General features: G+C 41.0%; 1 protein-coding gene across 1 annotated transcript in view; it reads left to right on the forward strand.

The window, feature by feature from the left end:
- LOC122792978 (arf-GAP with GTPase, ANK repeat and PH domain-containing protein 1-like) overlaps window positions 1-25,651 on the forward strand; it is a 2,685,441-nt gene that overhangs the window by 646,304 nt on the left and 2,013,486 nt on the right. Inside the window, exon 4 of the mRNA XM_044060583.1 lies at window positions 13,936-13,947. Coding sequence (XP_043916518.1) covers window positions 13,936-13,947 — 12 coding nt within the window. The remainder of the gene's footprint in view (window positions 1-13,935; window positions 13,948-25,651) is intronic.

Raw genomic sequence — 25,651 nt, forward strand, 5'->3', positions numbered from 1 at the left:
GCTTATGGCCATGAAAGCTATTCAAGAGGTACCTACTCAAGAACAAGGTCAAGGCTTTTATTCCAGACTTTTTCTGGTACCAAGGAAAGGAACCGACTGGAGACCCATTTTGGACTTATCCATCCTAAAGACATTTCTACTCGTACCAAAATTCAAGATGCTCACTTTACAGCAGCTTCTTCCCATGCTGGGCAAGGAGTTTTGGCTGGTAACATTGGACCTCAAGGAGGCATACCTGCATGTCCCAATCAGACAAAGCTGCAGAAGATACCTCAGATTTCTTGCAGGTTCAATCCACTATCAATTCTATTGCCTACTGCAGACTTCAAGGGATACAAATTTGCCCTTATTTGGACGACTGCCTGATCCAAGCGGACAACAAGCACCTACTTCTGGAACATCTGGCTTATGTAACACGGTTATTGAATTCTCTGGGATACACAGTCAACAAGGAGAAATCCAGGCTAACACCATCTCAGAAAATAACTTTCCTGGGTGCCAACTTGGACACAAACACCCAGATGGCCTATCTTACGCCAGAAAAACAAGGGCAACTAACTCATTACTTCAAAATACTAGCAAATTGTACCAGGCTCACTGCAAGGAAAATCCTGCAGGCTCTGGGCTTCATGGCATCTTGCATTCTTCTAATCCCATGTGCAAAGTTGCATATGAGGAAACTTCAATGGTACCTAAAAACCTATGGTCTCAACACAGCCACAGTTTGGAAACAATAATACCAATAATTCCATGTTTGCAAAAGGAATTTCTATGGTGGGCCCAAGCATGCCAAACAAACACAGGTCTTCCATTCTGCAAGCCTCAAGCAAATCAAGTCATCACAACAGACGCCTCAGACTACGCCTGGGGGGGCGCACATGACAGACAGGTGCATTCAGGGCAAATGGTCCCAAAAGGAAAAGCACCTTCACATCAATCAAAAAGAAATGCTAGCAGTGCTAAATGCAATTACAATTTTCAAGGACCTCCTGCATCCAGGGCAATTATTGATAAGAACAGACAACACCACAGTAATGTGGTACATAAACAAACAAGGTGGAACACATTCATACCCCCTGTGCAGGCTAGCCATGTCGCTTTGGAACTTGGCTCTGGAATGGCAAATCGAACTTCAAGCACAGTACTTGCCAGGATTGGAAAACACTCTGGCAGACAATCTAAGCAGAAATATGACAGATCCACACGAATGGAAGTTGCATCCTCAAGTGTTTACAAAGATTATCCAAGCATGGGGAAGACCAGACATAGATCTCTTCGCCTCCCACAGGAACCATCAATTGAAAAAGTTCTGTTCAAGGACCTTTCATCCAAAGGCCTGGAGAGTGGACGCCCTTTCTTTCAGTTGGGAAACATGGACAGTTTACGCTTTCCCACATTTGCCTGTTCTGCCCAAGGTGCTCTTGAAAGCAAGAGCAGACAGACCGAAGATGATACTGATTGCTCCAGACTGGCCCAGACAACACTGGTACCTACTCCTGAGGAGCCTAACACATACTCCTCCCTGGGCCCTACCTCTAATGTCTCTTCTACTGACTCAGCACAGCTACAAAACTCTTCACAGTCAGCTGAAAACTCTCAATCTGGCTGCATGGAAAATTCCTTAACACCACAACAGACCCTACTCTCCAAAGAGGTGCAGGATGTCATTTTGGAGGCCAGAAGGCCATCTACTAGAAAGGCTTACTCCGCAAAATGGAAACGTTTTTGCGCTTGGAATGAGAAAAAAGGCCAGGATCCTAGAAAACTGAATTTGCCTCAGATATTACAGTATCTAGCTGAGCTGTTGAACAGTGGACTTTCATTTTCCTCCATCAAAATTCATGCCTCAGCCATTTCTGCAGAATACAACACTGATCCACCCTTATTCTCTCACCCAATTTTAAGACAGTTCCTCAGAGGAGCTAAGAATATAAGACCTCCAAGGAAACATCCAATACCAGCCTGGGATCTTAACTACATTCTAGAAAAATTAACATTACCTCCCTTTGAACCAGCTGCCTCTACAGATTTGCAATATTTGTCCTGGAAAACAGCCTTCCTTCTGGCCATTACCTCAGCTCGTAGGGTTTCGGAACTACAAGCTCTCATGGCTGTGCAGCCTTTTCTCATCTTCCATCAGGACAGGGTTTCCCTACGAACCAACCCCTCATTTATGCCTAAGGTAGTATCCAGGGTAGCTTTAAATCAGGCCATACACTTACCTACCTTTTACCCCAATCCTCAAAACAAAGGGGAAAGGCTGCTACATTCCTTAGACATCCATAGACAGCTACGTTACTATTTGGACAGAACACAGCCCTTCAGGAAATCAGAACAACTTTTTGTGTCCTATGCTGTAGGAGCTCAAGGGAAGCCAATTTCCAAACAGACAATTTCAAAATGGATAGGCCATTGCATACGGTTTTGTTACTCCTTTCATGGCAAACCTGTTCCTACAGGCATCAGATCCCACTCCACAAGGGCCACAGCTACCTCTACAGCCTTCCTCAGAGGAGTCCCTACCAAAGATATTTTAGAGGCAGCCACTTGGAGTTCTGTGCATACCTTCACAAAACACTACCACCTGCCTTTATATTCCAAAACTAGAGCAGGCTTTGCCACTGCTGTGTTGCAGGGCATTCTGGCTGCTCCCAGTTCCACCTAGTGCCTACCACCCTGTGCGTAGCTTTGGGATTCTACCCATCTGTGATTACTGCAGCTGTATGCACGATGAACATAATACAGTTTTGTACCTACCATAAATGTAGATGTTCGAGTGCTAATACAGCTGCAGTACAGGTTTCCCCTCCCTCCTTCCCCTCTTGGTAAAGGCCTAGTGGCTAACACCTCCTCATACAACCTATTTTGGGTTATCCTTCTATGGTGTATTTGCTTGCAACTACTGATTTTTGATTATATTGCATTGCTTGACTATATAGATATATAATTTATGTATTGCCTTCCTTCTGGGGGCACCTGACATCTGGGGCAAGAAAGACTGAAGAATATGGCGTCGGCTGTGTCTTATATACCCCTGTCGCACTGACGTCAGAAAAGAAAGCGACGACAACCGACGCCGGACCTAGACTTTGGAATTCGGCCAACCGAGGACCCGCCTGACGGCAGAAAACCCATCTGTGATTACTGCAGCTGTATTAGCACTCGAACATCTACATTTATGGTAGGTACAAAACTGTACTTTTCCTACTCTCACTACAAATCACAATGTCATCTGCAAACGTCATAGTCCACGGGGACTCCTGTCTGATCTCATCTGTCAACCTGTCCATCACCATTGCAAATAAAAAAGGGCTCAGAGCTGATCCTTGATGTAATCCCACCTCCACCTTAAAGGCATCTGTCACTCTCACTGCAGACCTCACCATTGTCACACTACCCTCGTACATATCCTGTACCACTCTTACATACTTCTCTGACACTCCCGACTTCCTCATACAATACCACAACTCCTCTCTAGGCACCCTGTCATATGCGTTCTCTAAATCCACAAAGACACAATGCAACTCCTTCTGACCTTCTCTGTACTTCTCCATCAACACTCTGAGCAAACATCGCATATGTAGTGCTCTTTCCTACCATGAAACCATACTGCTGATCACTAATCATCACCTCCCTTCTTAACCTAGCTTCCACTACTCTTTCCCATAACTTCATGCTGTGACTGATCAGTTTAATCCCTCTGTAGTTACTACAGCTCTGCACATCACCCTAGTACTCTTTGATAAACATTAGACTTCAAATCAATGTCAATTCAGTTCTCTTTTCCAGGTTTGGCTCATATCTCAGTTTATGGAATAAGCAGTGGTATCTAAAATGTGCAACTCTAAAAGTAAACTGAAGTTTGAAATGATAGAAGGCTAGTAACTTCCTTTAGCCCTTTCCCCACAGGCAGAGTAGATCATTAAGTTGAAGTCTACTGTGAACATTAGAATTCTTTCCTCTAATGTGGAGCCTGTCATACAGACGGTAGCCATTCTGTGACTGACTTAAAAACTTTGTCATTGTATAATGTGAATTTCAGCTGCAAATCACACTGTTTACCTTTGTTAAGGACACTGTGAGCACTGGTCTTGGGACATCCCTTCCTACACAGAAGTTGTACCCTAACTAAAAAAAAAAAACACCTGTTTATTCAAGTTAAATCCCAGTGCTCCAAACCAACAGATGTCATAGTCAGCTTCTACTCTTCAGTTGTCAGCCTCTCTTCTCAAACCATTTTGTCAGTTCTGCTGTAGTCTTTCCTTCTCTCTTTCTTCCCCTTTTTTAATTTCTCTGTGGGTGTTTCTGAAGAAATACTAACCTATGTAGGAAATTAGTGCTTTTCCTTATTGTATGTTTCATGTATGTAACCCTTAAGTTTATATCTACTCTTATTACTTTACTTTGCTTATTTCACATATATGTCTACTCTGTTACTTACAATGTGGTACAATTACTTAGGCTGTGCTTCCAATTGCTCCAGTAAGATAAGTGCACTACCCTGTTAAACAAATGTAAATAAAAAAAAAACATTGAGCTCCAGAATTCCTCTTAATTAAAAAAGAAAATTACTTTGGTTTGAACTATCTTCATGGTTAGGTTGTATTCCTTGGCAGTTTTGATATTTTACATAAATCTGGCAGCAGTAATTTCAGTGCGTCAGATGTCGCATGAAGAATTCACTGGTGTAATATAAGCGTAAAAATTCACCTGCAGTGAGATGTCTTCTTTACTAGTATCTCCATGAAAAATAAAGGTTCTATGAACTTTGAACTTTGTAAGGAGTCACAAGACTAGCAGTAAAGGAGAAGAAAAAGTGTAAACTGCCTTTGTTATTCTACACTTTCTAGAGAGATACAACTAAGTCCTCTTTGGAACTTCAGAACTAGCCCCCAGCACCTCAAGTTGGCTATGTCCTCGGGATCCACACTGTTCAGTGCTTTTGGCAGATCCACAGAAGGGGTCCAGGAGTTACTTTAAGCACTGTCTACGTTTTCAATACTTGTGGGAAAAAAAACTTTTTGAAAACCATGTTGGAATTTTTGAAGAAGTTTATTTGTTGCCAAATAATCACAAAGTTATCTGGTCAGCAATCTCAAAATTATTTGTAGTAGTCAATGAAAGGGCTATATGGCAGAATTTTCTTATCTCCTTATTGCCTTCCCTGAAGGCAGGGACAGTAGTACAACTTTTCCAAATAGTGGGAAATTTACATAGTAAAACTGAAAAACTCAGACAGATGAATTTAAAAGATGTGTAGCATGCTACACAAGAATATCTAATCCTAATTTCAGAAACCTAAGAGGTTCTTCACAGAAATCAGTGGTCAGCTGTCTCTCTGTGAGGGTTTGCATGTATCTTGGCCTCTGATGACATACAGAGATAAACGCCCTGACTATGACCTAGGTGAATTGGGTTTGTTTAATAGCCTGGGAGCTTGATAGCACCACAAAAAAGTATGGGCTTGTCTTTTCTGGGGGGAAGGGAAGAATCACAGCTTGTCTTATCTGCTGCTCCCAGACTCTATTCCAGCTGGGGTGGTAGGGAAAAAATCTTGTAAGCAGAAGTTAAGATAGCTGTGACCTCCCAAGCCTATGGCAGTAGCCCTTGAAGGCTGTTTGCTTGGGAGCACAGTCTCCTTCTTCTTTCGTTTTTTTTCCCGGTTAGGGGGCGCTACAGCAGATCACCTGTCCGCTCATGATTGGCAGTGGAATTTTCCGGTGTCAAGGTGCCAGCCCGGTGCCCAACCTTCCACGGATGGCACACACACTCACACCTAGGGCCAATTTGGAGTGTCCAATCCACCTACAGCATGTCTTTGGGATGTGGGAGGAAACTGGAGCACCCGGAGGAAACCCATGTGACCACAGGGAGGACATGCAGACTCCGCACAGAAGGCACCCCAGCCGAGAATCGAACAGGAGAACCTCTTGCTGTGAGGCGGCAACGCTAACCGCTGCACCACCGGCTTGGGAGCACAGCGTGAGCTGTGAAAGAGACATAGGTGACTAAAACTGTAATGCAGGTGCACACTTCACCACCTAAGGGGAAGGGACTAGTGCCATTCATTAAAACAGCAGTAACTATTGCTGGCATGCTGTCGAGGCACCAGTGTCCCTGATGTCTCCGTGGATGATGGCCCCTCTGGATATTACTTATCTTAGGGGATTTTCAAAAGGAGATTCTCTGCACCCCTTGGGAATGAATGGCCTCTAGTCCAGCTGAAGATAGTGTGATGGTCAGCAGACAGATGAGGGGGGACTAAATTCCTGACATCAACTACCTTTTCAACAGAAACTGCCAGAGTTTCATACCTTTGCTTCATAGGGCCAGGAAATGTATTAAATGCATTCGGTGACTAGTGCTTTGCCTTCACTAACAGTATTCCCATCTGCATTTGTATAAATCTTTTTGTTTATTTAATAACATATTTAATGTATGTGTAATGTATTCAGGTGTGTAACTTACGGTCTTGAGCTTCCTTTATTTTATTGGCCCAGTAGCATTTTTGTATTTCTGCAAAAGTTCCTTTAGCCTTTCTTTGTATGTCTAGCCTTGTTGCCCCCCCCCCCCTTTATTTACATTTTTTTGCACAGCGTTTGTCAGAGCTGGGATTTCCAAAACTTTAAGTACTACTGAAACTGTAGCATCACCACATGGCTGTAGAAGATAGCTAGTTGTCCATTTTGTACAGGTGATCTCCCCTAGTTTTCTTTATTGCCTTTTCATGTTCTGTACCTGTATTCACATAACAAAATTTAATTATAGCATTTTCATATGTCATGTATCATTAATTTGCCCTTGGATGTTTGTCTGTGTATATCTTTTTGGCCTTTTTTTATATATTCTTAACCTACTGTGCATTTGCTTGCTTCTCTAAGCTTGCCAGCTTCGTTTTCTGCATAAGCACCTCATGTTTTGCATCAGCCCTATCACAAAATTTTGCTTGCAAAAATGGCAATGTTATGTTGTCCTATCTCGCTTTCATTCTTTGCTGGTTGGGTACCGAACCGAGAATCAGTTCTGACTCGGCCTTATTCAAAAGCTCAAGAACTTCCACCGGCTCGTGGCTATACCCTATCCCATGATGCTCAGGAAAGATTACCCAGACCTCATTTGCCGCTAAACAAGATCAGGAGACTTCCATGCAGGCTTCTGGCTAAGTGGAATTTACTTTATATATTGTTGTCTATTTTTGCTCGTTTTGGTAAAAATTAGTAATTACTGTTGTTGTTGTTCAACTTAGAAATACTTTTAGTTGTGTTTGCTTAGTCCGCTACTGTTTGCTGGCTCTTGTTTAGGACGTCATTTTTTTTTTCTCTAGGCCTATTATTGTTGAACTTTCCCTATCCCGGTTTCCATGCTTGTTTAATTTAGAGAGCTTGGTTAATCCCCCTCCCAAGGTAGCTCGTTTACGTTAGAGGGCTGTTCCCATTTTTCCTTTTTTGTGTTTTTTCGTCTATTTAGTAGGAGTAGTTCATTTAAGTTAGAGAACTTCTCCTTCCTCCTTGCTTGGTTAGTTTTAAAGTTTACCTTTAAAAAAAAAGTCTAGTTGAGTTTTTTCTGGGTGCCTTAAGCACTCTTCCCCCAAAAGCGCCAGTGTCAGTCTCAGCCCCATCACTCCTCCCCAAAGCGTAGAGACCCTAAGCCCCAGGAGGCCCCAGCGGGCGAAACTATCTCTTCCAAAACCTCTTCAGACTACCCCTCTGAGGAGGTCCCTCAGAAGAGATTGTGCAAGAGGAAGCACCTGGACTCCCCGGAGGAGTCTATCACCTCAGACACGGACCTCGATGAGCCAGAAGGGTCCCCACGGTCACCTTCTGAAGATGTCTTCTTTGCAGACATCCTGGAGATCCTTAAGCAGAAGAGTGGCTGAAAGCCCACCAACCCTTCTGAGGACGAGTCTGTGTACCTGGAGGCTTTTGGGTCTCGCCATTCCACCTCTTGGGTGTCTCTGCCTTTTGACCAGTTAATGAATGTAATTAGTCGAAAGGCGTGGGACTCTCCAGATTCAGTGGAAAGTGTTCCTAGGAGGCCAAATAAGTTCATCACAGTGCCTTCGTAAAAGGAATTCCTTAACAAAGGTGTCCCGATAGATTCTGTGGTGGTGGTGGTGGTGGCCACAAAGAAGGAATTGTCAAACTTCCTCATCTGTTCATCCACCGAACAAAGAGAATTGAACAATGGACAGATATGGAAAGCGTATGTTTTCAGCGGCATTTACCCTTAGATCACTGAACTGCCTGACCCACTACAGAGGGATCTCCTGAAGGAGCTAGGAGATGCCCTTCAAGGTACGGTAGCTGCAGGGGTTTAGGATAAGGTTTCCTCCCAGCTCTCCACCTTAAACTCCGTGGTAAACTTCTCCATGCAACTGATTTTTTATGTGGCTGATGGAGCTAGCAGGGCAGCAGGTACAGGAATTTCCTTAAGGAGACATTCCTGGGTGCGCTTATGTGTTTTTGCAGAACCCTTCAAGTCTTCCTTTATTAACGCCTGCAACCAACTTATTGTACGTTTTTTATTTTTTATATTTTTTTCCCCTAACAGAGTTGTTTGTTAAATGGAAGTCAAAATGTAAGCCAACTGTAACTGAAGTACTTAATATTTTAAAGGAGATAAAATAACGGGAGGTGGGATCTTTAGAAAAGGGAAGATACAAATTACATAAAAATAAGTGGAATCGGTGGGAACTGTACATGCAGAATGATGTTTAGGAGGAAGAGTAAGGTTTAAGAGATAACAGGAATTGAACAATTTATGCAGTGTTTGAGTGAGTGATATTTGTTTGACAATGAAAAATTCTGCTATGATTTGTTTTCTTTCAATGCATGTGTGCACCTATGTCAGTTTTGTAACTAAAGATGTTTTAAAAACAAAAGGTATAATTGTGTTTTTTTTTTATATCTATTAGAAAGTAGAAATGTGCTTGTGGTAGACTAGTCCCATTCACGAACTATTTACATAGCCTGCATTTTCTCTCTTGGTGAAAGCCGTAATGTATGTTCTTGTGGCATTTGTGTATCGTTTACCTCAAAATGATTCATTGCAGGTTACATGACCTCATACTCTTTCTGGAGAACCAATTACACAAAATATTGGCTCTAGCATCCATGAGTGCAAAGTACTCTTGGTTAGACGTCCCACTTCAAAGAAAAAAGCAAAAATATTAAAGAGGGTACATAAGGGTCTCTCTTGTCTGCTTCTTTTTCCTGGTACGGGACTGACATATCCGCTATGGTAGTAGGAACCCTCATACCATCATTGTAATCTTTCAAACCCCTCTGGCAGTGCTTTCTGGGAAAACCACCAAGTGTTGGAATAAAGGACATCTACTCAGATTGGACGTCAGGCATCAGCGTAGAAATCAGAACACCACTTTCTTTTCACTGAAGGGACAGATGTTATACTTTGTCTTGGGAAGGGAGGATTTAGCAGGCTCTCTCATGGAGATCTGGAAGTCCAGTGCCACCAAGACTGTTAGGCTTGAGACATCCAGAAAAAAAAATAGCTTTCCCTGTTTCAAGTTTGGTCAGTTTGAAGGGGTCAAAAAAAAAACAAAGAGAATTATGAAATTTTGCCAAGGGAATTTTTAGGGCTTTCCAGTCCCTACAGCCTTATACCCCAGTTTCTTCCTATTTACAAAGGAAAACTGCTATATCTTCTTTTGAAGAGAGCTGCTTTCTGAGTCAGGGGAAGAAGTGATAGATTATTCATCAAATAGTTCTCCAGTACTTAATGAGTACTGCCACAAAATCTGTAATGTGAAGGCATGCTTGGCTCCATTTGCAGAGTTTCACAGATGATTTTAAATCCCAGATAGCTAAAGTCCCAAAATGTTTAAAACAAGGGGTAAGTTAATGCAGGGTGTAAAACAGCCTTTTTTGGTCACCAGTCCCTAAATATACAAGCAAGTATTCCTCAAGCCCTAGTCCTTTCTTCAGGAAACCTTTCAAACTGGAGAAATAACAATATAAAATGAAATGGCAAGGGGGACCCCAAGAAGAATGGTGATTGCTCCCAGTTGTCCTCCAAGTAGAAGAGAGTGTACTCAGTTCTGAATACCTTTCCAGTCATTCCAAGGCTTATGGTATGTACTGTACAGTCCTTTTCCTGTTCTACCCTCCCATTATTTTTAGTAACTCTCAACCACAAGTATGCATGCCACCATATTCCATTTGACAAAGATTTCAGGTATTACTTAAGACTTTTTGTGTCTAGTTTATATTTTCAAATTACTTGCTTATCTTTAGTTTTTCTACAGCCTGTGGATATTTACAAACTCGACTCCCTTTCCAGGTCTAGAGCAGGCCTTCTGCAAACTTCAGGAAATCCACAATTACCTTTACTTGGGCGATTACTGTATTTTAGCATATGCCACTCAAAACACTTGAGCATCCCTTCTTCATTCCAGAAACTGATTTCAAAACTAGGTTTCATACTAAATCTTGCGAAATCTTCCCTAGTTCCTTCTCTTAGATTGACATTTCTGAGATGCCTCCTAAACAACTGACTAATTATGGCATACCTCCTTCCAGAGAAAGTTTCCTTTTACCATCACAGTTTTTAGACCTGGTGTCCCACTCCATTTCCACAGTGAGACATTTATTCATAATGCAATTCTATATGGCAAAGAGATTTCCTCAGAAATAATTGTGTATGCCATCAACCATTCTCATGGCCGTTTGACTTTAGCATCCCCGTAATGAAAGGTGAGTCAGAGCTGAACTGCTGAAATGTAATTTAAAGCTGTTCTTATCATGTTTTGTTTGTAGTGGGAAAAAAATTGTTGAGCAGTTCTGTGCCTGTGGTAATTTCAGAGTGGATGTGTTTTTTTTTTCACTTTTCCCTTCAGAAGACACTCTGTTTTTGCTCTATTTCTTATTATCAGAATCTAGTTAAAACACTTTTTGCATTTCCAAGTATGTTTATATTTTTCTTTGAGTGACTGCATTTATTACTTGTTTCACAGAATATTTGTTGCAGACATCTGTGCTGATGTACTTTTTAATTGCTTTATTTCACCCCCAAGACCTTGCCTTGCATTCATTCTGTCTTGATTGGAGGCAGGTTCTCTTGGGCTAGATGAGAGTCCTACAGCCCATTTGTTCCTGCCTGCGAATCTCTTTCAGCCTTCCATTCCCTGTCAAGAGAGTGGTTGTGACTTACTCTCCCACTTTGGTGGCTCCTCCAAGCCCACAATTGCTGTCTCCAAAGTGGAAGTATGTTTCCAAATGCCAATTTCCATTCTGCTGCATAGTGCAAAGGAACTAACGACAGCACAAGAGCAGTCTACTGAGGCGTCTGCAAGGTGAATACCCGGTGCTGTCACTTGGTATCACGCAAGTGCTGATCTGTAGCTGCCTCTGTCCCCCAGGATGTGCAACCCAGGACTGGCCACTCACTTCTGATCATCCCCAGCCTGTTTCCTGTGAGCATTTCAGCTACTTCTTTAACTTGGGCCTCTGCAGCATAGTCCAGACTTTCACCCTCTGTGCTATGGAACTAGCTGGAGTACTTTTTAAATGTCAGACATTGCATTCTAGGCATTTTCTTTGGGACACCTGCTTTGAATGTACTCTTCTGCAAATCATTTAATGTTGTTAGTAATTTTAGAGCCTTTTTTCCTTTCTTACTGTTCCTGTATGCCTAAAAGTCATTCTGTGACTCTGCAGAACTTATCATAATCGTTATTCTGTAGTAGGTACGAGTGAGAAGGTTTCCTTTTGGTAGGAACCTCCTCCTTCATTCACTATTTCATTTTGTGCCTTTTGATGGTGTTTGGTTTCCTTTCTTGCTGATCCTTTTTTACTACACAGTTGTCTGTGTAAGGGTATCATTTATGGATTCAGATTTTTGCCTGTTTATCTGATTTGATCTTAACTGCTTTGGTCTGATATTCTTGAGATAAACTGACAGGATTAGCTTCTCTGCCTGTGGTAGGCACTGACTTTTCTACATACGTGAACTAGGAGAAGCTAGTATTGGGGAATGAATGAATGAATGAATGAATGAATGAATGAATGAATGAATGATGTCATCTTCCTCAGCAGTTTAATCCATGTAAGGTTAACTCTCTCTTCATCTACGTGGCCAGTGATATACTCCAGTCTTGTACCACATAAGAACCTGGGTTGCATTGGAGTTGGTAATGCTGCTGACCTTACGTTTAGTGTTATCTGTTGGGTGCTAGTTCAGTAGTGTGACTCAGTGGAAGACAATATCCTGAAGATGAACACTTCCAGTAAGCAACTTTTATGTTTCTCTTATTTTCATTTTTTTTTTTTTTTTACTTGGGACATTTTATAAAGTCAGCAGTTTTCTTTGTTTTACACTCAGTTGTTATCCTAATCCTCTTTCCTGTTAGTGAGTTGCTGTAATGCTGATAATTGAATAAATATGCAGTAGGTGCAAGCATCGTACATACATATCATTCATGTTTAAAGAATTTATTCTGTACAGTGAGAAATTAATAAGTGAATGTTAAAATGGGCAACAAAAGGTAATGAGTGTCAAATGCAGTCATTTTATTTGCCATATGCAGTGTTCTTTAAGAAGCTGTTGTAGATGGATCTCATTTCATACTGTTGTTTTGTTTTCACATTAAGGTATATCTGATGGTTTAGCTGATGAACAATGATCATTGCCTTGCCTGAATGTGCTAGATGCCTGTGGTATTGTATATTGTACAAAAGAGACATTACAAAGTTTAAAATATGAGGCACTTCCTTTACAGTCGTAAGTCAGAAATGTACACTGAACTGCTGAGGAAGATTTGTATGAGCAGGTTTCTTTGCTCCAGTGCATGGTGTTTGTGTGTACTCTGCTTCTGATTTATCTTTTATCATACATAATCAATTCAGATGGTAGATTTGTTGCTTAGATGCTTATCTTCTGTTTATTCTTATGGGAGAAATAAGACTAGTGGGTAATAAATCAGAGAAGAGTAGGAAAGCTCCTCCTAAAATGCAGCTGTTATTAGCTAGTCTGAGCTTTTTAGCTAGTTAGTGACAAGTTGCCAAGTACTACACACTTTGCTTTTTTTTTCTTGACAGAATAGCATGTTACCTGTTTTAAATCGACAAATTTGGCTCAAGCTATAGTCCCAGCAAGATGAGACATGGGTTGGGATTCCGGAGAGGCTATCAAGAAAAATAAGGTTACCGCCTGTCCCTCTTTGCAATTGACAGTCTCTTTGGGCAGTCGAGTCATGCAAAAAAAAAAAATCTAAAAAATGGCAAATGTCCTGCGATTTTAGGACAAAAATAGTTCATAAGTTTTCTTTAATAGTTGCATAATATGGTTATTTTGTATCTGAAACACCTAAATGTTGTATGAAGTCGCATAAGCGACTCAAATGCTACAAGAATAAGCTTTTATTTTGGCAAAAAATTGAAGCTGTGTCCTTTGCACAGGCCATGGGTGTATTTTACCCAGCAAAATCTCACATTTCTACAAAAAATGCCCCACTTTGGGCATTTGAAAAGGTGGCAACCCTAAAGAAAAATAAAACTTACCCAAACAAAATGTTTCTAAGCTGATGATTAATTGAAAAAGACCTTGATTACATTTGGGGGGAAATTGTGCAAGAAGTTAAAAGAAAAAAATAACACATTTACTGGAAATGCAGTGGAATTTTGCTTGTAAATTTACACTTAAGAGAGTATGTGGTGAAAGTTGTTAAAGCATTGATAATTAAATACTTTTGCATTTACTACTGACTTGTTTCTGTTACTTTTCAGTGAAATGCTGTCAATAGAATGTGTATCAAACTAGTTTTGTTGTTTCTAATGTGTAGAATTTACAGTTTGCATTTTATTTTATTGGACTAACCTCTTAATTTGCTGTTCTTTTTAATTAACTAACATCTTAAATGAGACTTTCAAGAGTAAATCTCTGATTCCTTTCTTTTCCCGGCTGTTCCATTCTTTGCAGACATGGATGCAGGTAACTATATCTTCACCCTGGAGGCGGCCATCTCACTTTGAAGATGGAAGAGGCCCACATCTGGACTGTAGAGGGTTTTCTTTGTTGATTGTCTCATCGTCATTAGTGGTTTAGTACACCTAATCTTAACTTTTGCATTTTTTCACTTCCCTCCCTTCACCTCTGTGGCCATTGTCAGAAGCAGTTAGAGTACCTTGTAGCATGTGAGCATTGTCTTGAGTCTGTCATCTCTAGTAACGTGTCACATAGTCAGTGTACTCATTTCCGTTTGTCTGATTCCGTCCCTATCTCATTTCAGAAGCAGAAACGTTGTAGTGTTTTGCATGCCTGCATTAAGAATATTGTTATCTGTAGCTTTTGTGTACTGCATTATCTCAATTGTAAAAATAAATCTAAGTTAGGTTAACTGAAATGTACTGTAGAGTCCTATGTCTGTGATTTTGCTGTATGGAATTTTATTTCAGATGTTAAATTTCTATTCCCAGTAGGATTTGTGACAGTCAAGATGAATCCATTTCAAAGTATTTCTGTCTTCACATTTTGAGGATGTCACTACAGAAAGCCTTATAGGTTAACATCTAAGATGCTGAATGGTTTTAATTTCACACCCTTAAGACAAGAGTAATTGACCTCTCTCAGCCTTTCGTTTTATTTTCCAGACGGGTAATTCCCAGTAATATTGTTCGATAGGGAGATGGGGGCTAAGGAAAGAGAAGGCAAGGGTCTGTTTTGTTTACAGTGCTGTTTTTCAGATTACTATATTATTATACACTCCTTGTTTCTCTTCAAGTTGTCCTTGTAATTACGTTTGTTGCTTTTATAACACTGAGTAGATTGTGCAAAAGTGCCTGTTTATGATTAGAGGCATCAGTCACATGAAGCAGTGTATGTAATTAAATTAGCTGATATATAATGAGCTGCCGAGCTGAAACACTAATGAATATTTATGGCAGTTTCAGAGTACTGTAATAGTCTCCTTTGGCAGTAGATATGAAGCTTCCAGAATAACTTCTTTCGTTCTGAGGACAGAGGAGAGAACTCAAAGGGAAATGTAATAGTAAATGTAGAAATCACATTAAGATGTTTTTCTTGCATTTCTGATAGCTTGTGCTTAAAACGTTGTATGATATCCACTAAAATTGTCTATTTTTGTATGGAAGCTAATTGTATGCACAGAGGAAATAAGAAATCAATGCTTCAATGAGCCCAGAGGTATGCAGAACTGAGCAATTGGATGCTTTACCTCCTGGCTTCCAGACAAACCTTGTCCATGCACTGATGAAGTGGATGGGGGTTGGTTAGAAAAAAATGACTGAGAAATTCATGGGCTTACCGAATATTGCTCGTTACATCTAGCACTGGTAGATCATCCCTCTTACTGAGTAATTGCGACCAGGTGGAGATCAGGTGGCAAAATACAGGGACATTAATGAGTAGTCACTGCTATGAAATTTAAATGTGTGTGGCAGCTCTAGTGAAAAGGACTTGAAAAATCACTTAGCAGGAGTTAGTTGTTCTGTTGTGGTGTCACTTCAAACAGCATTTAGCAGTTTGTGTTTCAAGATCTAGGTTTCAAGCAACCAGAAAAAATCGAGGAAATTCCGTTTTTTCATGTGTTGCACTTTGTCTCCCCCTGCAGAAATATGCCTTAAATTTTTAGAGTTTTAAAAAGGAAGATACAAATAAATTCCCTCTCTCCCAACTTGAGAACAAGTCAAACCAAACAAGTCAAATCGCCAAAATGTCAATACTTGTGCCATACTCAGTCAGTTTGCACATTCTCTCTTTGATCTCTCTCACACACACACGTCTCTTCAGCTTTCATACATGCATTCACTAACTTTCTCTCTCCGATCTCTTACACACACACTCTTCAGCTTTCATACATCTTCTGAACTCTCACATGCTTTCGCTTCTGCTTTCATACATACACTCACTCACTCTCTCACTCTGTTCAGTTCATTAAATTCCAATCCACTTAGCATGCCACTGAAAACCGTTCTGCATGACACGCTTTCTATTGGAAATATAAGTTTAAAATATTATTATTCCAGCTAGGCTGTATCTCAATACTAAAATCAAATCAATACAGTGTTTACAGTATGGTATGGTATAGTGTAGGGTACAGTATGTGTCAGGTCTGTTTTTAATAGTAACTCTCAAGCAACCAGAAACTACACTTATCCGGCATCTACCAATCCCCATGGGTGCCGATTAACTGAGAATTGAATGCAGTTTTCATCACTTTAGAGCCTTTAAACAGTGAATACTGTGCAGGGGAAGGAGATGCCATCATATGATTGAAAATAGATTACTGCTGAGGAGAATTAGATGGGGATGTGTAACACAGAGCACATCATACTCTGAGCGAAAGAGCATATGGCTAATTTTTAAGTGGATGAGGGAAAACTCTACAATCTGATGTTGTCCCTTTTCATTCTTCCTCGCAAATCAGATCAGATCTAACCCTCTGATCTGACTTGGTCACATACAGAAGACTTCAGGTCCAATTCTCCAGCTTCTCCCTCTGCCAATAATGCTCTATTATCTCAACTCCTCGTATCTCGTTTGCTGCCATCGTGATAAAACAGAGGTTGCCATTTCTCGAGCACTGTAAGAAGTTTTTCATTATTATATCTGTGTTTCTCTCTAAAACTTCTACCCCTTTTTCATAAAATTTGTAACCATTCTATCCATTTCCTCCCTGTGTAATTTTCAGTGGAAGTAGTTTCCTCCTCTTAATTTTTTCCTTGTAGAATTGATACCATTTGTAGTGCAACTCTTTACCTTTATTAGGTATTCTTTTTGTCTCTCTCACAGCTTCTTGTAACAAAAAAAAAAAATGAAAAACATCATTGTTTTTGAACAGTAGTCTGATTACTGTTGAAATTTTCTTACAGGTTACGCTGCTTTTCCTTTTCTTGTGGATATGTCAGGAAAAACCTACTGGCTTCAAAAAGTGTTCTTCTTGTGGGCATGTAATCCTAAACAAGGATGCCCACAAAAAGTGCGTCTGTTGCTTGGGAGCTGAACATCTTGACTCTTTTTGCCCCATTTGCACCACCCTTATTCCATGGGCTTTGTTAGACAGGCACAATAAATTAATATTAAAAGGCATGCTACCTGCTTCTTCTGTGGCTCAAACCCCCTCCAAAGCACTTAAATAAGTTTCCTTGGAGTCAAGGAAGAGATCTCCTCAGAAGTTCCCAAGGACTTCTTTTGAGGCATTAGAAAAGATTACAAAGATTTTGGATCCAAAACTTCTGGGGCCACCTTCAGATCCAAAGTATTCATCAGCTCCTAAAGGGTTGGCTCCTCTTGTTATTTCCCCTTTACCTTCTACCTCCTCCTTGGATCCTAGGTGATCGGATCCAACAACCAGTTCAGCACACAGAAGTTGTACTCCAGAGTATGCTCTGAACCCTGTTTGTCCTTCCCTACCCACTCAACTTTTTCAGACTCCGTGGAAACATTGTAGACCTTTATCTACAGCATCTTCCAGGTCTTTGAAGAGTTTGACAGAGGCGGATGTGGATAGGATAATGTAGAAATTTCTCATGGCTCAGACCAAGATGGGGGTCTTGCCAGCCCCGTCTTTTCATGGATTCACGAGTGCCTCTGCTAAGTCTGTTCTTTCTCCTTCTCCAGTCCTGGCTTTGGAGTCTCAGGATACGAGATTCCCGAGAAGTTAGGCATCAGATCCAGGCAAAGTACCCTCTTCAACTCCAATGGTGTTCCTGACCGGTTCTGTTCCAGTACCCTCGGATCTGAGCAGGTCTTGGATCTGACAGGTCGGTGCTGGGTCCAAGGGATTGGGTTTGGCCCTGACATTGTCAGATCCATCCCTTCCTATTGGAGCCTTGGCCCTGTTCAACTCTGATCCAATCCTCCCCATGAGGCTTGGAACAGGGGGCAGCCTCAACCTTCCTTCCTCAGAGGTTTCGGCTCCAGGGAGGAGGAGAGAGGTTTCTCCTGATCCATCAGCATTCATGGTGGTAGAAAGGGCCTTCTCTCTGCACAGAGAACCAGCCTGTCTTATCACAGATCCCTTCCCATCTCCCATCTTTGGTTCCGAGCTCTGAGCCCATCAAACCTGTTCCACATGGACAGCCAGTTCAGGGATGTCTCCAGACAGTTCCCCTAGAGAATTTCCCCCTTTTTCTGATACCTATCCCAAACTCTGCTAAGGAGGAGGTCCCTTAGAAAAAGATATGTAAGAGGAAGCGCACAGACTCACCCACAGAGTTTCTCATGGAAGACATTGATTTTTATGAGGGAGAAGGATCCCACAGATCACCTCCCAATGACATTTCCTTTGAAGATGTCCTAAAATTCTCAAACGCAAGGGCAGTTTAACTTCCCAATCTCCTTCTCCTGAAGAATCAGTGTTCTGGAGGCTTTTGGTTCTGGACAGTCTACGTCTTGGGTGAACCCCCAGCGGAAGAACTTATTGACTTGGATTGCTGCTGGGCTTTGAAGGAACCAGACACTGTTGAACCTGTCCATGGACAAATCTCTGGTCCCTCCTGTGGATAGACCCCACTGGAGCAAGAGAGTCCCGGTTTATGCTATAGTGGTGGCAGTAGCCACTAAGAAGGAGCTAGCTGAGGAAGGCTCCTCTATCCATCCACTGAACAGGGAATCCAGAGTGATGGACAGATTTGGAAAGTGAGTATACACCTCAGCTCTGTTCGCACTGAGGTCTTTAATCTACTAGGCACAATTCACTTAGCTACAGAGAGATTTGACGAAGAAACTATCAAATACTCTCTCAGGTCCCATGTCTGTGGGGGATCTCAAAAAGACTTCCTGTCCATTCTAATGCATTGATGTGGCTTATCTCCCATTCAGTGGAAGGTGCCTCAGGAGCAGTTGGCTCAGGCATAGGCAGTAGGAGATATGGTTGGATGCAGCTGTGCGATTTTGTGGAGCCCTTCAAGACATCCTTTGTCAGTGCCTCCGTTGATGACTCTTCCTTGTATTAGTTAATGACACACTTACCTGCAGCAAACAAGAAGGGAAGACTCTGTCTGCAGTAGGAATCAAGTTTTCTACTCCTCGGTAGATTTTTTTCTAGAAACCAACGAAGTGGTAAGAACATGTGGTTCCGAAAATCTTAGGGTCCTTTACAGGCTTTGCATGTGAATAATTCCTCCAGGGGCAGAGGAGGAGATTTCAATGGACGTTGTCATCCAAGAGGCAGGGAGGCCTGCAGAATCAGGGCTTCAGAGATTCCTTATTCCATAAGACTCATCCCAGTCTGCAAAGGTCATATTCACTGGTGGATTCAGTCCAACCTGTTTGTGGGCAGACCATTTATCCGTCCACCCCCAGTTGCCACAGTGACCATGGATGCTTCCCAACTGGGGTGGATGCGGTGGAGGCATTTCTTGGGAAAGATTTTCCAAGGCACATGGTCCCCTCTGGAGAGCAAATTGCATATCAAAGTCCTAGAGATGAGATCAATCCTTTGAGCATTACAAGCATTTCAGGTCATTTTCCCTCTAGGTTCTATTGCGATTCAGATAGACAACATGTCAGTAGTCTGGTACAGCAGCAACCAAGGAGGAATCTGATCTTATCCCCTGTGCAGAGAGGCCATGGCGGTTTGGGAATAGGCAATCACTTCAGACCACTTTCTCATTGTAATGCACATTGTGGGAAAAACTAACACACTAGCCGACAGGCTTAGGAGGTCCATTCTGATGCCTCACAAATGGTCTCAGAGATCTTCAGCCACTGGGGCCAGCCTATTTGCCTCACCCCCTCAAACACAAGTGCAACAAGTATTTAGCTGTCATTCACGATTGGCCCCCAGGTCTCCTGTATGTATACTTCATCTTCCTCTGATTCCAAAGTTCTTACAGAAAGCAAGCAGGCTGAAGAGTTAGTCATCGTCATTGCCTCCTTCTGGCCTCGACAGGTATGGCTCCCCTTCCTCTGGTCTCACTTGAGATATCCTGCATGGATACTGGAACCCACTCAGGATCTCCTGTCCCATCCATCGAGAATTCAGCAACCCAATCTCCATGCATTCAAACTGATCATGTGGTTTCTCCACTTCCAGTAATAGTTAGACAATCCAGGCTTGCTTTCCCAGTTCATGAGATTATCTTGACCACCCAGAAGGCTTCTACCAAGAAAGTCTACAGAAACAAATGGAAAAGATTTTCTGTTTGGGCTTCCATCCAGAATATTGATCCTGTTTCAGCACCTATTTCGACCATTCTTCTCTTCCTAACAACTCTTTTAAAGAAGGGGCTAGTTTTTTCTACTATTAAGCTTCAGTTGGAAGTGATCTCTAATTTCCATTCTGCAAACAAATCCCATTCTCTGGCTTCGTTCAGATTGTGTAAAGCTTTTATGAAGTGAGTCTTTCTCCTCAGACCCCCATTAAAGAGCCCCTAGCCTCCTCGGGACCTTACTGTGGTTCTTCAGTGTTTAACTCAAAAAATCTTTGAGCCAACAGACAAATACAATATGAAGTTTCTTTCTTGGAAAACAATTGTTTTAGTAGCTGCTACTTTGGCAAAAATAATTTCTAAGTTTCAGGCCCTATCAGCTAAGCCTCCTTACATTATTTTTCATAAGTACTGGGTATCTCGACGGACCAGTCCTTCCTTTCTTCCTAAAGTTGCGACAGAGAATAACATTAACCAGTCCATCCAGTTACCAGTCTTCTTTCCAAAATTTACAAATAAGGGCAAATGCATGCTTCACCTCCTTGATATGCGCAGACATTTACGTTTTTACCTTCACAGAGCAAAACAGTTTATTTATTTGTTTATTTGCAGTTGGTTAACCAGGATAGTCCATTGGGTCTAGAAGAACCCATTTTCAATGGAGTTCTGGGGAGAAAATGTCCAAAAACAAACAATAATTACAGACAAAATTACAAACAGTGTTACAGTAGAAGATTTCAGCTGTTTGTATCCTTTTCCTTAGCCACTTGTATCAGAGAGCATCTAAACTTACAGTGGTCAGATGGATTACTGATTGCATTTCATTGGTTTAGTCTCCAAAAGGATTAGATTTAGCATGACCCCCTAGAGCTCACTACACTTGGTCTATCTGCCTTTTCATCAAATATTTCCATTGATGATATATTTGTGCTGCAGCCACTTGGTGAAAGACTCACACCTTTGTTACTCATTACGAGTTGGACATTATCTGCAGAAGCAGAGCTTCTTTTGGTTTGTCAGTGCTCCAACATGTCCTTCCGTGAGGGCCTGCCAGGGGCTACATAGCTAGGGATTCTGTCCCATTTGTGAGAAGAATGAAAAGGGACAAGATCAGATTTAGGAGTTATGGAATTACCATAACTTGGCATCTGTGTTATTCATTTTCATTCTTCCTCACCTTCCCTCCCATACATCCCCCAGCCTTGTCTGTCTGTATTGGAACCTGACCCCCAACCTTTTCTTATGTCTTTGTGTGTGTCTATTATGAATTGGGAGATTAGGCAACAAACTTGATCTGAGGAGTTGAGGAGATAATAGAGCATTATGGGTAGAGGGAGGAGCTTGAGAATTGAATCTCATGTCTTCTGTATGCGGCCGACTTAGATCCGAGGGTCGCTCTAATCCAGTTTGTGAGGAAGAATGCAAATGGACAACATAAATACAAAGTTATGGTAAGTACACAACTTCTAATTAAAGAAAACTCTCTACTGAAACTCACAAAGCATGTTTCTTTCACCATAGCTTGATTCTATTGGCTATACTAAAGGATCCCATTCACTCGGTGTTTCTTATGGTATTTTCATTTCTCATACCCCAAAATGACTAATGTGGCACTTACCACACTGATGTGATTTTTGTGTTTTCTTTTTCATCTTTCCACAGCTTAGTTGTCTCCTTTTATGTGACATGCCTAAGACATAGTAATGGAGACTTTTTTTTTTCCTGTTTCCCTTCTTTCATTCAGATGCAGTGACATTGCTTCTTAAGTTCCCTGGAAGCACTGTCAGCACTGAATAACCTGAAATATGCTAACTGAAACCTGCTACAAAACTCTCCATGGTACATTTAATCTTTTTCAACATAAACCATCTAAATATAAGTAGTAGTTAAATTTGTTGCTACACCCCATACTTTTTTGAGGTGTCAAACTTGTCATTTCAGAGTAGCAGCTCTGCTCATTCATCTGTGACTGATAGTTCTCACATTAAATAAATGTTAATTATTTGTAGTATTTCAGTATTATGTGCAGATCATCTTTCGATCACTGTTGCAGTAATGCTGAGAAGTCTGACCAGTATGCTAACGTTTAGGTGGTCCTTCCTCACTTACCATACATTTAACCTTAGACCTCGGTATGAGGGCTGTGTAAGACATGTATAGGAACCAGAATCCTAACATCCTTCTTGCTGATAGTCTGGGAACAAGATGTCATCTATAGCTTGATTTGTCAGCCATTCAAAACAATAATTTGCTGGAAAATAAGTTTGAGGAAATGTCTATGCATTACTGAGTAATACCCTTGAACGAAAACAAAGTATCCCAATTAATTACTTTCATAATTTTATACTGGAATTTTGTTAATGCCATCAAAGGGAGACAGATGTGTCTGTGGTAGCAAATTCCTTACAAAGTCAGACATTCACAGAGTTTTTTTTTTTTTTTTGCTTAGGGCCAAAACATAATGTCTTGGACTGTACTGTTTGTTAGGATTTTGTCCCAACGGCCTTAAGAAGACATCTCTGTTTTCTTAAGATTTACTTAGAGAACAAATGGCTGAAAGTTCTTGGTCATGTGTTCTGAACTTTCTGCTTTAGATGTTCCCTCACAGCTGAAAAAGAAAGCTAGGAAGCAGAAGAAAAACATCATTACTTTGGCTTCCTCCTCAAGGTTGGGATCAGATAATATTCAGTGAGGTCATTGAGAAGCTCATGCACCATCTAACATCTGGGCCTGTTCCCTTTTGTCATGACCCTGTTGGAGGCAAGACACAAAACACCCTATGGCTTATCCCATCTGGCTAGTCAAATGGCTGTGGAAGGTCTCAATGGTGGAACCCAGGCTAGTAAAGGACTGGACTGAGTTCTTCAAACCTGGTTCTTTGATGGAGGTATGTCCAGGATTGGGTTCTTCACGTGTAGTTTCCTGAGAATCTCAAAAAAACCCCAAAAAACAGACACTCCTATTTCATGCTATCGTCAACAAGAAAATAGGATTTTTTCCAGGGGTTGATCAAAGCCCTTATGGATGTTAAACTTCCCCAGTTCTTTTGCTTTGACTCTGTCTACCCTCCTCAAAAGAAAAAAAGGCACATCATCTGAGGAAGATTCTTCCACAGAACCAGAATATTACTACTTAGATTATTCTTCTTAGATTAATTCCCCTTCGGGATATGAATCTGAACGTAAAGATACCATGTCCTCAGACTCACCTTGAGGAACTTTCCTTAGGAGAAGCTATTTAGAAAATGAGGCAGCATTTTAGTTCGGAAGGCAAACAGCTTTCTGATTCACAAAAGAGATGTCATCATCTCTTGCAATGAAAGTCTTCAAGCCTTCTTCTGTCCCTTCAGATCTTGAAGCTTTAGAAGTGACATTATTATCACCTTCTCTAACTCCTGAGTCATAGCCATCTGCACCAAGAAAGCCTGACAGGTATGACTGTGTCCCTGACAGACACACATACTTTTCTAAAAATCTAGCATCTGACTCTGTAGCTGTCTGCACAGATGTTGACAACCCTTCAAAGCTTTTCCCAGCTTCCATTAACTCTGCTAGATGAATAGACATGGGAAAAGTACATATGTCATCAATTTTTGGCAACATGAACAAATATATGCGAAATATCCCCTTTAGTGACTCTAAAACTGCAATGTAGAATATGATAACTTCTGCATCTTAAGTGGCATGCTCCAAGTGTGCATGTGATATGGCAGATCCTTCTTCCAAGGTTGCTGCCTCTGGTTCAGTGCTGAGAAAGGTACTCCTGAGTAAAACTCCTGTCTTTACCAGAAGACATAAAAGCAAAGCTTTTCAATCCTTCTTCAGATAGAGACTTCCTTATTGCCCCCCTTTCAGGAGAGATCTTCAAAAATTGGAATAAATGAGCAATATTATGCAGGGGTTTAAGTAACTGTTTCTTTTCATTTTCTAAAATTTCAAATAAATTACTTTTCTACGCCAGACCCTTTCTATCATGAGAGGTCTACCCAGAAAAAAGGGGGGAAAATAATCCAAAAGGAAATAGCAAGATAAGCCAAAATCTGATTTCAAGGAAGCAAAAGGCTTCTTTCAAGACAAATCTTCTGTTTACTAACTACATCCTTTCCCTTCCTTCCCCACACCTCTGCCTCCACCCTTTCAGTCTTTCAAACAAACTTTGTCAGTCTTCCCCTTTGGAAAAAGATTACAACAGACACTTGGGTTTTGAGAATCATTCAAGAAGGTTATATTTTTCAGTAGATATCTCTTCCTTTTCAGAACTCAGTTCCTCAGGTTCATCTGAACCAGTAGTGTCTAGTACATTCAATCTTATCAGAACTTTTGCACCAGGGAGCAACAGAACCCCCCCCCCAAAAAAAAAAAAAAAATTCAAAAAGGAAAAGGTTTCTACTCCAGTTTTTTCCCGGTTCCAAGAAAAGAAGGTGCTTGGAGATTCTGCACTGTTCTGAAACATTCCAAAATTTAAGTTGCTAACTCTCTAAGGTATTTTTTCCAAAAAGCTTTTATGGGTACCCTGGACCTCAGGAATGCTTATCTTTATATTCCGGTGTATCCTTTTCTCTGGAAATTTTTAAGATTATGTGCCTTAGGGTTACACATTCATTTTACTGCTTTGCCATGTGGACTTTACACTGCCCCAAGAGAGGTTTGCAAAGTGTATATCCCCAACAGTGGCATTCTGCAAGCAATAGGATGTGCAGATATACCCTTACATAGATTATTTCCTGATTCAAGCAATTTTTTGTCATAAAATTCTTCAGGACTTACATTCACTACCAGTCTTTTTTCAAGCCTAGTATTCACTCTGAATTTCAACATGTCCAGTTTTTTCCCTACAATTTCATTGCCATTCCTAAGTTGTCATCTCAAATCTTCTCTGGTGATTGCTCTTCTTTCTTCAGAAGAGACTCTATGCCTAACAGACTACTTTTTATGCCTGATAAACATATCTCATTTAGGCAGTCATCAGGGGTGGTTCAACATCTTTCCGGGAGCCCTTGAGTATATGACATCCACTGTTCAGATGATTCCTTTTGCCAAACTGCTTGTGAAATGCTCCAGTGGCACCTAAAGTCTATATAGATTCAACACTGTCATCCTCTGTCCTTCTCCCTTCCTGTCTCGCCATTTGTGAGGTGCACTTGTGGATCACTCAAATAAACGTTAATCCGGGAGGTCCCATTCAAATTCTTTTTCCTCTTCAGAGTGTCTCCACAGATGCATCTGACACTGCTTATTCAAAAAGATTCAAAGTACAAGATCATTGGTCAAAACGGACAAGACAGAAACTATATATATATATATATATATATATATATATATATATATATATATATATATATATATATATACACACACATACATACATACATAATATATAATATAAAAAACATGGCTTTTCAGTCTTTCTATCTCCTGTGGTCCCAGGAACTCTTCAGGTACTCACAAGCAGTACAACCATCTTGTGGTACATCAACATACAAATAGGTACAAAATCTTAGCACATGTGCAGACTAGCAGTGG

The sequence above is a fragment of the Protopterus annectens genome, chromosome 2.part0 (assembly GCF_019279795.1).
Source record: "Protopterus annectens isolate FY-2018-M chromosome 2.part0, PAN1.0, whole genome shotgun sequence".
NCBI classification, from domain to species: Eukaryota; Metazoa; Chordata; order Ceratodontiformes; family Protopteridae; genus Protopterus; species Protopterus annectens.